The sequence below is a fragment of the Penicillium griseofulvum genome, assembly GCF_001561935.1.
Source record: "Penicillium griseofulvum strain PG3 chromosome Unknown contig_10, whole genome shotgun sequence".
NCBI classification, from domain to species: Eukaryota; Fungi; Ascomycota; class Eurotiomycetes; order Eurotiales; family Aspergillaceae; genus Penicillium; species Penicillium griseofulvum.
This window is the reverse complement of record NW_024467433.1, coordinates 37598-49851: the sequence shown is the minus strand read 5'-3', so window position 1 is coordinate 49851 and position 12254 is coordinate 37598. Positions and strand designations below refer to the sequence as shown.

Here is a 12254-nt window from a genome sequence, read left to right as displayed (position 1 = left end):
GGATCTGGAAATAAACTCCTAAAAAGTACTAATGTACTAAAGTACTCCATACAGAAGTACTAAATATACTAAATGTCCAGCTTATCTATGAGGAATAATGTTTATAGATGAAATGTCATGACGTTGTGGTACAAACATTGGGATGTATATATTTCTATGTTCTTATGTTCTATATATCTCTTTCCCCCACAGAAATGATCAACCTATAATATCTTGTATAATATCTTGTTAGATACCATATAATTCCCTAAATATAATTCCCTAAATTCATAAATCAGCCAAGAAGAAAAAAAAAAAAAAAAAAAAGAGGTGGGAAGTACGTGGTGCAGGGAAACGCACAGCTCACCAATCACCGCCCTCGACTCCTTCGATTCCCCCCCCCCATCATCACTCTTCCTGAACATTCTCCCAACTTTTTCACTTCTCATTTCTGTGACCTAAGGTCTCAATTTTTGATCAAGTTTCGTTTCCTTTCCCAGCTCAGCCTCCTCCGAGGTTGACGTTGTTGAAGCGCGTCGCTGTCGCGCCATTCCCCGCAGAGATACGGCTTCCGTTATCCTCCGTTTAAACGTTTCGTGTTTCAGCCTGTCTCGACAACTCTGAACACACAAATCGAACAGATTAGTCGAGTGCCATAAGTCTGAAGCTCTCGAATTGATCTGTTCCCGACTCTTACTTCGGCATGGACGGTTGATGCTACGGATGAATCAATAACCTCGATTAAGGGCACTCGCGCTGCCCAGCAGACCGTTCTGCTTGGCTGGAATATTCTTTTATTCAATTTATCTTGATCTATTATACAGTCGCCTTCCTACTCTTGACCCCCGAATCTCCGCTGGGTCGCCTCGATCGAGTCAGTATGGCCAACAATGATTCCCCCAAACCACAATTCCTCGCGCCTCCTGCCGTGACAGCCCTGCGGCAGGAGGCTCGGAATATCGACCCGAAGATGACTCGAACATTGAGCGATAATATGCGAGAGGAACGTGAGGATTTGAAGGAGGCGGCTGAACAGACATTGAACATCATTGTCGATATGGACCTGGAGGGTTGCATCAAATGGGTCAGCCCATCGTGGAAACAGGTGGTCGGCTCCTCCCCCGAGTCAGTTGAGGGACATATGATATCAGAAATTCTGTTGGGTAACAAGGATGTGTTCCGCGATGCCATCGAATCCATGAAGCAGGATGATTCGCGGAGTCGTTTCATTCGCTTCGCCCTCCAGATGGGACCGGATTCTGTCCTAAAGTACTCACCCGAACCGTCCCCGATGGCTACGGAGAATCAAGCAACCGGAGGAAAGGAGGAGAGTGTTGAGAAGTCCCAGGGGGAGCAGGAGCAAGATCATAATCACAATGTGCTCAACATGGAGGGACAGGGAATCATGGTCTATGATCGAACAGACGATGAAGTTGGCCATGTGTGTACCGCAACAATGCTTGGTGGTCTATCATTTATACTGACAGCTTTTGAATACAGACCATGTGGATGTTACGACCGCTGACCGAACCAAGAGAGGTGACCATCGATCTGCCCCCTCTGCTGGTAGAGTCGTTGGGTGTTGGAGCAGAGGTACTGGCAAATTATCTGACCGAATTGGCTGAGGCTGCAGCGACAGAACCCGATCCTTCCAAGCATCCAGCCCCGACCCCTGTCCTCTGTCGCATCTGTGAACGCCAAATTACGCCATGGTGGTTCGAGAAACACTCGGATCTGTGTCTGCAGGAACACCGGGCTGAGATGGACGTTCAAATGGCACAGGAGAACCTCAATGAGCATCGCCATGTCATTGTCAAGGTCTTGGATGCTTTAGAGGCCCGTCAAGGCAGACCTACCATCGGAAGCGATGGAAATCCACTGCCCCTCCCTCAAGCAGAGTACAAGGGATTAGCCATCGGCCCTTCGACTGCCAGCTCTGCTCCATCGTCCGGCCATGTTTCAGGTAGTAATTCAGCGCCCGGCACGCCGCCTCGGTCACGAGAGCATTCTGCGTCTGGTGCTTTTCCAACCCGGCCCCGTTCATTCACAGTGCGGAGGCCACTAGCTCGCATTGTGGAACTCGTTCTTGACCTGTGCGATACCTCACTAGAGATTAGTATGCCGATGATCAAGGAATCTTCCCTGGCGGACGCAGAGGACTTCCGAACGTTGTCACCGCAATCTGAATCGCGGATCTCTCAGGTTCTTCAGTGGCAGTCCCCCAGTACCAACACGTTGGAACAAGAACAGGGTCTGGCCGCTTTGTCGGCAGACACTGAACAAGTTGCCAAGGCAAAAGTTGATGCTGTTATACGTCATCGCAAGATTGTCGAATACGCCGAACGAATTCGCATAGAATATACAGTTCTGGTCCAGGAATGCATCGGGGCAGCGCTAAGCAAAGCGGAGCGCATAGCTGCTGGACAACTCAGTGATTCCTCGTGCTCATCCGATGAAGACGTGGCACCCGAGAGCACCGTCGACAGCCAAGTTGCTCCTGAGGATACTAATAGTATTGCCGAGGGAGCGTCCCTCTCAGAAACCATGAACCACGAATTGCAACAGAAATCATATCCAGCGGCACCCTCTCCGCGGCGACCAACATCTGCGCTGACTCTGTCTATGCGCAATTCACCGGATCGGTCATTCCTCTCACAATCGGAACGCAGACCATCCTCGGCAGCAGTATCTACAGGTTCTAACAGCCCATTGGAATGCCCCACCCCGCGATCTCACAAGAGCGCTGCAGGACTTCTGGGTACATCACAGCCTTCTCGGCTAGGCCTTTCCTTGGCAGAGATTGACGCTGGCGACAGTAGCGATGGCAGCTTGGCGTCTTCTGCCTTCCCGGGCGCTATCAGAACAGACTCACCCTCATCCGAGCGAAGCTTCGATCGAAAGCGCCGAAGTCTGGTACTGCCCGGACTTTCCAGTTCCCCTCGTCGTCAACCTTCTCCCGCTCGAGTCTCAGGCCCGCATTCCCCGTTGCGCATGCCGAAGCCCCGTATGTCTAGTGGTGGTGGTGGTGGTGGTGAAAGCCTGCCATCACCTGTAGCATCTCCATCTACATACGCAAGTGAACTAGCCCTCCATCACTGCCGCCACCATCGCCGGCAGTCCTCGGCAACTTCTTCCGATGTTACGAAGCCACCACCATCCCCACGCTTATCTTCGATGAGCCAGCAACAACCTCGGCCTGCGCCATTGTCTATCCGCGATTTTGAAATAATTAAGCCAATTAGCAAAGGTGCTTTCGGTAGTGTCTACTTGGTGAAAAAGAAGGCAACCGGAGAGTATTATGCGATGAAAGTTCTGAAAAAGGCCGACATGATTGCCAAGAATCAGGTCACCAACGTCAAGGCCGAACGTGCTATCATGATGTGGCAAGGGGAGAGTGACTTCGTTGCCAAGCTTTATTGGACGTTTTCAAGTAAGGACTATCTATATTTGGTGATGGAATACCTCAACGGAGGAGACTGTTCATCACTCGTCAAGGTTCTTGGGGGCCTCCCCGAGGATTGGGCTAAGAAGTATATTGGTGAGGTTGTGCTTGGAGTTGAACACCTTCACAGCCGAGGCATTGTGCATCGCGATTTAAAGCCTGATAACCTTCTGATCGACCAAACCGGTCATCTGAAATTAACTGACTTTGGACTTTCACGGATGGGGTTGGTCGGTCGTCAGAAACGGATCCTGAAAAACCCGGATGAGTCTGCCCCTGATCTGCTGAAGCAGAATTCATTTCCCCGTGCGATGTCGATCGCATCTTCTCGATCGGCCTCATTCGACTTCCAGGCAAGCTCATCACCCGGTTCTACTCCACTGATTACACCAGAAGTGGCCGCAAACGCTATTCAACCGTCTTACTTCAGCCTCAACCAGGCTGGCTTGAGCCGGCAAAGCTCTCGTCGAGCTTCGGGATACCGCAGCGATAGCATGGGCAGTGATGGTCTCAATGGAATGTTCCGGACATTCTCGCTTAACGACAATTCTCACGAACCTTCGGCGCCATCGCCAAGCATGTTCTCAACCAGCATGGTTGAAGAAGAGGGCCAAAGCGAGGCTGGCGAGTCTCCTCGCCTTCAGCCCCTGCAGCCCACCTTCAGCAATCCAATGGCGCAGAATACACCTCCCCAGCAGAGTATGATGCCTCCAGTGATGGCTCTTTTTGATCCTGAAGATCACGATCGTCGCTTTGTCGGTACCCCTGACTACTTAGCTCCGGAAACTATCAACGGCGTTGGACAAGATGAAATCAGTGACTGGTGGTCATTGGGATGCATCATGTTTGAGTTCATCTTTGGGTACCCACCCTTCAATGCGGATACCCCAGATCAGGTGTTCGATAACATTCTCCACCGCAGGATCAACTGGCCCGATGATCCAGAGGAGTATACTTCAGCAGAGTCATTGGACCTGATGAACAAGCTCATGACTCTCAATCCTCGAGATAGAATTGGAGCCAATGTGGAAGAGAAATTTCCGAATGGCGGCGCGGAAATCTGTAGTCATCCTTGGTTATCTGATATTAACTGGGATACACTGCTAGAAGACAAAGCGCAATTCGTCCCCAACATCGAGAACCCGGAGGACACCGAGTACTTTGACACTCGCGGCGCTACTCTTCAATCTTTTGCAGAGGAGTTAGAAGATGAGAACTCACCACAGCCGTCGTCAGCTGCCGCTGGCCCTGACCGGCCTCATGATGCACTGTTCAAGGTCCGCTCCCAAGTTAACTCATCGAAACGACCATTGATGCCACTGCACATTCCTCCTCACGTTCGTGATGCTCGGGATTCGCGAAGTCGGAGACTAAGCGAACCAGCCTTGGCCGATGATTTTGGCAGCTTCAACTTCAAGAATCTCCCGATGCTAGAGAAGGCCAATAAAGATGTGATCCAAAAGATGCGCCAAGAGGCTTTGCAAGCGCAGCATCGACAACCCAACGGATCGTCGACCGCTCAGACGCCAGTCACTTCATCTCAGCCGTCATTGGAAGGGAGCCCGCTGCCTATGTCTCTCCAGCGAACTTTGTCACAGAACAAGGGCAATAATCGGCCTTCTTCCCCATCAGGTCTAAGCCAGACAAACTCATCTCCCAGCAGACCGTCGCAGCCATCTTCCCCTTTGCTGGTCCAGTTCAGCACTGGGGCTAATCAAGACCGACGCAAGACATCCGGCTCCTCGTCAACCTCCCACCAATCCAGTGGGACTTTCCAACCTTCGTCTGCTGACCAGGGGCGCATGCCCAATCTTAGACTGGGTTCAGTGGCATCCTCTCCCGTTAAGTCTAACCGAATTCCAACCCATTCTCCCGACAAGACGGGCAACATTCAACGCCATGGTAGTGTTCCCGCCAGCCGTACTCGGTCGCACACCATTGGCTCTCAGGATGGAGATGCTCCCACGTTCCCGAAAGAACCTTTTGTGCCCCATCATCACAAGCGCCGAAGTCAACTCTTTGATATCTCACCTTCATCTTCTGACAACGAGGATCCACGTACAAAAGCACTTTTGAAGGTCCAACGTCGGCGACAGAGCTCTCGACGGCTATCACAAATCAATATTCTAGAAGGGCCCTTTTTCCGGCCATTGGACGTTCTCATTTGCGAAGACCATCCGGTCTCGCGGCTGGTCATGGAACGCCTGTTCGAAAAACTTCGCTGCCGGACCATTACGGTTACGAATGGCGCGGAAGCTGTCAGATACGCTCTCAGTGAAGTTCAATTCGATATAATCATGACTGAATATCGACTTCCCCAAGTCAACGGGGTTGATTTTGCTCGAATGGTACGGGAGACGCGCAGCGCCAACAGACATACTCCAATTATTGCTGTTACGGGCTATTTGAAAGATCTTCCGGAGAATCACAACTTCGATGCCCTGATCCAAAAGCCTCCGACCCTACCCAAGCTCACCGAGGCACTTTCCCAGTGGTGCATGTGGAAACCCCCTCCACCGGACTACAGTCCCTCGCAGCCTGTTCCTGTTCCCGGCTCCGGTGCTCAGTCTACGGCTGCGACAACCGAGGACAGTCCTAGTTCTGCATCCTCTGGATTCGTTCTCAATCCCCCCAGCTCTTACCGAGGATCCAGCCGCGATGACTCCGTCAGTAGCAGCGTATTCGGTGATATGGATTCTTTCAAACCCGATGATATCCCAGTAATCATAAATCGAAATTCTGATGAATGGGATCAAGGCCACGGTGGACTGGGAATATCCGAAGAGCCAGCAGACCACCCCGGGAGCCCAAACCCGAACGCCGTACCTGTGCCTCACCTTCTTCATGCTGCCTCAGCGCCCGCGGCCATGGATGCAGCTGGTGGGCTCACGCCCCGGAGGCAACGGTCAACTGAAGCCATTCGTGCCAAAAAGGAATCCCTTGAGAAGAAGCGGTATGAGGGCGCTGAATCGGGTGACGATGAAGATGAAGAGCTTGGCAACTCCCAAACACGTCGCAGCCCACCCTCTCGAAATCGCCGTCCCGGCTCTAAACTGGGGATTGAGATGATGCGGACCAACAGCCGAGGCAGCGTTGTCAGTGGCAGCGAGGAACTCTTGAAGAAGGAGAGGGAGGCTCTTCGGAAACAAGCTGCCGCCGATCACGAAGACAGCGATGGCTCGTTGGGTTCCCCGGCCAGTACCAGCCTAGAAGACCATTTCGAGGCCCTCAGCATCCCCGAGGAATCGGAAGGCGAACAATCAGTCAGTCCCCGTGCGTCTTCTCCAACGGTTGGAGCATCTGTCTCCCAACACCACCGGCCATCCCTGGCACATCAGGATACCTCGATCTACTCTGGACTTTCCCAGTGTCGTACATCGAAGAGCACTCCAACAATGTTGAATCAGGGGCAAACCACCCCCCCGTGGGACTTACCGCAGAGTACCAGCTCCCAACCCACTGGTCCCCCAATCACCCCTGAAGTGAAGATCTCTGGTAGCACGCTGACCCGAAATGCCGGTCAAGACGTGGAGCCCGATAGTAGTCCCACACCAGACGCTGATGCTACTCCGCGCCCTCTTCATCCTTCTCCCAACCTTGATCCGGAGCACACGCCTCGTCCAGCGGAGCGACATCGCTCGGATTTGAGCTTTGCATTCAAAAGATAGATGCGGTGTTTTTTTTTTTTTTTTTTTTTCGGGCAAAAGCTTCTGGCACCTTGCGATATCTTTCTATTCTGTCTACATATTCCCTTCTCTGTAAACTTTCATGTGTTTATCTACTCTCTGGATACATTGCCATATCCACTCTCTCACGTCTCTTATGTCTGAATGTTTTTGTGACTCTTGGAGCAAGGTGTTCCGGTCTTTCTTGTTGTTCGCCATGGTTTTTCTTTTTTTTTTTTCTTTTTTTTTTCGGCGAGAATAGCCTCTCATCTTTTTGACCATGTGATTGCAATTCAAACCTCAGCTTGACGCTGTTTTCTTTTCTTTTTTTTTTTTGGATTTCTAAGGTACCTCTTTCAGGATTCCAATGTGTACTAGACAGGGGTATTTGTCTAGCGTACTTGCCACCTCACACTTCCCGAATCCCCGCACCGATGAAGAGTTGTAATTGGATATACCAACCACATTACTTGCGATGATCCTACCTACAGTACAACATACAACATACAACATAGGTAGTTCTAAACAGGTCGGTTAATGACGTAGCCAAGTATATAGACTATACCGCCTGCCCCTTAGGTATACTGTCACTGTCCGTCTGAAGTCATGTGACTGTTATATTCGGATTGGCAGAATTAGCAGAATCTAATAGGCTGGTTAGAGGGCGGTGTATCGAGGTACGTCTCGCCCAATGTTTCGGAGGTCCCAATGTATGTTGTAGAATAATTTCCTAGATACTTTTTGGAATAATCCCAAAGAAAAAGGGCCGGGAATATAGCACGCCCTTTCTAAAAGTCTTCGAGAAAAATTTTCATATTTGGAAGGGTTAGCCAAACATCCTTTTTCCTATGAAGGAGCAGTTTTTTTTTCTGTGCTTGGCAGTCGCCACCATACAAATCTAGAAGTGCCAAGTCATAATGAGACATTAAGGGATTTGTACGGAGTTGTCCGTACGGAGGAATTATGTATCATATTATCGTTAAATAATAGGATATATATTTTCATTATGTGTCATGGTCATATCACTTCCAAGGTTATAACACTACCGTCCAACATACGGAGTACACATCTGCATAATATATAGTTGACTGCACAACATATAAGAGGCGTCCTTGGCATTACAAGCATAAAGCCTTTTCTAAATAGTATATAATATGTACTCCGTAGTGGTAGATAATTATAATACTCTAATAGCGTGCCGGAGGTTGTTTCAATTCCTATTTATACTATAGAACCATAATATATTTCTCGCCACCGGGTGGATCAACAAAACGGCCAGCCATTTAGAAGAATTGGCATTGATTGGCATTGCGTATGCAGGAAAATACTTGAAAAGTTGCGTATCTTGTAGGGATTAGGGAGTTATAAGAACATTTGAAGTAATATAGGTTAATATTAAAAGCGATATGTTATATGTTCTATGCGCTATAACACTCCCCCTATTTCCCGTTTTATTAATGTAATTAAAATTAAATTAAATGATTCTAAACATAATTATTGTATCTCCATAAAAGATAGATCTTCATAAAATTCAACTAATCAAGACACTCCGAAGGTCCAGACTCTGCACTGGAACTGGGTCCTCCTCCACTTTACCATTTCTCTCTTTCTCTCTACATCTCTACATCCCTCTCTCTTTTCCATTTTCTGTCTTTACTTTAATTTATTCTTTTCCGTTTGGTGCACCTATAATATAACACTTCATCACATTCTTGTAACCTGCCGGCCTTGAACCGAACCCCCCCCCTCATTATAATTGGCCCGGTGCCATGTCGTCCCCCGTGGAGGAACGAAGAACTTATCTGGAAAAGGACAAGCGCAAGGACTCGGATAACTCTCCCACCTCCGACAATGGAACCTATGTGACCGAGCCCGACACGAATCGCAACGGTGGTCACTTAAAGGTCGATACTACAAGTTATTCTCACGATGATGAGGATCCGCCGATGCGCACACCATCCGCCCGTCGGGAGCAGGCTACTCGTTTGGATGATGATTTGATGCTTCTGCAAGCTGAGCGTATGACGTCTCATTCTACCGGCGCACCGGACGATGAACACGACCGCAATTCTATCAAGCGCGCCCGTTCGCGTCGCTCCGAAGCCGTGGACGAGTTCGACGAAGCGACAAACCCTTTGCACGAGAAGACCGCAATCTACAAGCCGCCCGAGAAACCCAATACCCAGGTTGCCGTCTTTGTGAAGAAGCTGCACCAGTCGAGTTTCCTTGTGCGCTACTTGACCTATATTTCTCCCCTTGTTCTCATCCTCTTGATCCCGTTGCTGGTCGGCGCTCTCAAGTATCCCAATGCTAGTGTGGGGGGTGTAGAATTGATGTGGTTTTCGATTTGGTTGGAAATTGTCTGGTTGACTCTCTGGGCAGGACGGGTGAGTCCAATGAATCATATTCCCCCAAGAACATTAAACTAATCAGGTTTCTTTTTTTTTATAGCTTGTTAGCAAGTGCTTCCCTCCAATTGTTGGTCTTTTTGCAAGTGTATTCACCAATAACGCGAAGAAATGGCGGGACATGGCTAAACAGCTCGAGCTTCACGCAGCGCTCTTTTTCTGGTGGCTCGGTGTGGAGATCTCCTTCCTGCCTACAATGAAAAACCACCATGTCGATGGTAATAGAGCGACCAGGAGTTGGGAAAATACTCTCAACAAAATCATCATCGTCATCTTCGTGTGGACTATCCTGAACTTCATTGAAAAAATCCTTATCCAGCTGATTGCCATCAGCTTCCATATGCGAACCTATGCGGATCGCATTGAAATCAACAAATTCCAGATCGGTAGTTTGACCAAGCTCTACGAATGGTCTCGGTCCACTCTCGATGAGAAGGATGATGCATTTGAGGAGAAGGCCGAAGAACCGACTCCTTCGGGCGCCAAGACCCCGTTGCACTACGCTGGTGTCGCCCAACGGAAGGCGAAGGGTGCCCTGAACAAAGTTGGAAACCGCGTGGGCGATGTCGCCGGCGCAGTTGTGGCTGATGTCACTGGTCGCACGGCTACTCGCAGTACGGACGCCTACCAGGTCATTTTGGCGCTCCTGCGAACGACTGGAGGTAGTCAAGTCTTGGCACGTCGTCTGTATCGTACCTTTGTGCGGGATGGCTTTGAGACGGTTTTTGGTGGTGACTTGAAAGCCGCATTTGAAGACGGCGAGGAAGCTGAAGCTGCCTTTGCCATGTTTGATCGCGACATGAATGGTGATATTTCCATGGAGGAGCTGGAGGCCGTTTGCGTTGACATTGGCCGTGAGCGCAAGTCTATCACTGCATCTCTGAAGGATTTGGACTCGGTCGTATCGAAATTGGACAGTGTCTTCATGTTCTTCGTGGTTGTGATCGTCCTAATTGTGTTCTTGTCGCTCATCTCGACCTCAGCCGCCGGTGTGCTCACCTCCGCGGGCTCTGCTATTCTGGCCCTGTCTTGGCTGTTCTCTGCTACTGCCCAGGAGTTCCTCCAGTCAGTCATTTTCGTCTTTGTCAAGCACCCCTTCGATGTTGGTGACCGTGTGACCATCTACGGCAACTCTGGTGATTCCGGTCTCGGTGACGATTACTTCGTGAAGGAGATCACTCTTCTTTACACTGAATTCAAGAAGATGCAAGGCCATGTGGTGCAGGCACCAAACAGTTATCTCAATGGGTTGTTCATTCTGAATCAGCGCCGTTCCGGCGCACTTGCCGAGGCAGTTCCAATCGTTATCAAGTACGGTACTACCATCGATCAACTCGACTCCCTGCGACAGCGCCTCTTGGAGTTTGTGCGCAGCGAGAAACGTGACTTCCAGAACAACATCCTTACCGAAATGCGTGCGGTCACGGAGAACTTCTCCCTCACACTCAACATCGTCTTCTTTTACAAGTCCAACTGGCAGAATGAGGGTCTACGTTTGCAGCGCCGCAACAAGTTCATTTGTATGCTCATGGTCGCTCTCCAGGAGATCGGCATCGAGGGCCCACGCATGAACCTCCAGGGTGCCAAGTTCGACATCCCCTTCCACGTCAACAATGGCAACACCCGCTCCGTCGACCGGTCCCTCCCCATCGACGGCGATGCCCCGGAGGTCCCTATCTCAGCACAGTCTCACCAACTGCCGGAGAATACTGGAACCAGCAGCAGCAGCGCTGCCCGTCACCCGTCGATCCTTCGCAAGGGTATGGACACTGCCACCGCCCGCGCCCGAGGCCCATCTGTCTCACAGCGCAAGCACGTCGATTTCTCCTTGGGCATGTCCAACATGGCATCCAACGATATTATGGGCGATGTGTTTGAGGATCGCGGTGTGGTCGTCGAGGATGTCGTCCGTAGCGCCAACCGTGACGCCGCCGAGCGCCGCATCCAGGAAGAGAACGAAGACGAAGAGGAACGCCGAAGCAGTCGCACATCTTCTTCCCGGCATCGGCGCCCCTCCTATATGAGCGCCCCTTCCCATCATGACAACGACGCCCACAGCTTCCGTAGTGGCCAGTCATCACTCAGTCGCAACCGGTTTTTCCAACACCGCAGCAGCGTGAGTCGTGATCGTGACGACTTGATGGAGCAAGGTCGCTCTGTGGACCCTGCTCCGCCTCCACCAGCTGCCGTGCATAAGGAGCATCCTAACTGATTTGAGATGATCATTTCTCAAATTTGTCTATTGATTCATATTCACTGAACATACTCTTAAGCATATTTTCACCCATTTTTCATACATCATGACGCAATGTGTCTCGATAGAACTGTCTTTCTACCATACATATATACCTATGTCGGCTTCAAAACTCTTGTTTATAATTTCCTGGCTCATTTATCATATATAGCATTCATTTGACCAATAAACGTCCCTTCTCTGTTTAATCCATTCCAACTACGGCACTCTCTAAACCAGCAGCAAGTAACTATTTGGGGTCTCGGATTGAATTACGGAGATACCCCGGGAATGGTAAGACATCACTGTTGCTGTCAAATGATTTACAGAGTGTCTCCATTGCAACGAACTGTTTTATCTCCCATGCCATTTCACGGGAACCGTTCTTCATGTCTAGAACCCTGGGGATCCAACCTACACCGCGGTTCCGCCACCGACCACGTTTCAGATGCATGTCTCATGGCGCTTGGAGTCGCGAGACTGGAAAACGCTGTCCACAACTGGGAGGACTCTGCCGATTTTGGCAT

General features: G+C 50.1%; 2 protein-coding genes across 2 annotated transcripts; both read left to right on the top strand.

The window, feature by feature from the left end:
• Positions 1 to 859: 859 nt before the first annotated feature.
• PGRI_082200 (protein kinase RIM15) lies at positions 860 to 7089 on the top strand (the record flags this gene model as incomplete). The annotated part of the gene is made up of 2 exons (XM_040795934.1): positions 860 to 1420; positions 1480 to 7089. 2 exons carry the CDS (start codon positions 860 to 862, stop codon positions 7087 to 7089), a joined length of 6171 nt encoding a protein of 2056 aa, XP_040650472.1.
• Positions 7090 to 8855: 1766 nt separating this feature from the next.
• Positions 8856 to 11706, top strand: PGRI_082190 (Mechanosensitive ion channel family; the record flags this gene model as incomplete). The annotated part of the gene is made up of 2 exons (XM_040795933.1): positions 8856 to 9473; positions 9538 to 11706. The coding sequence occupies 2 exons, from the start codon at positions 8856 to 8858 to the stop codon at positions 11704 to 11706; spliced, it is 2787 nt and encodes a 928-aa protein (XP_040650471.1).
• Between the last annotated feature and the right edge of the window lie 548 nt (positions 11707 to 12254).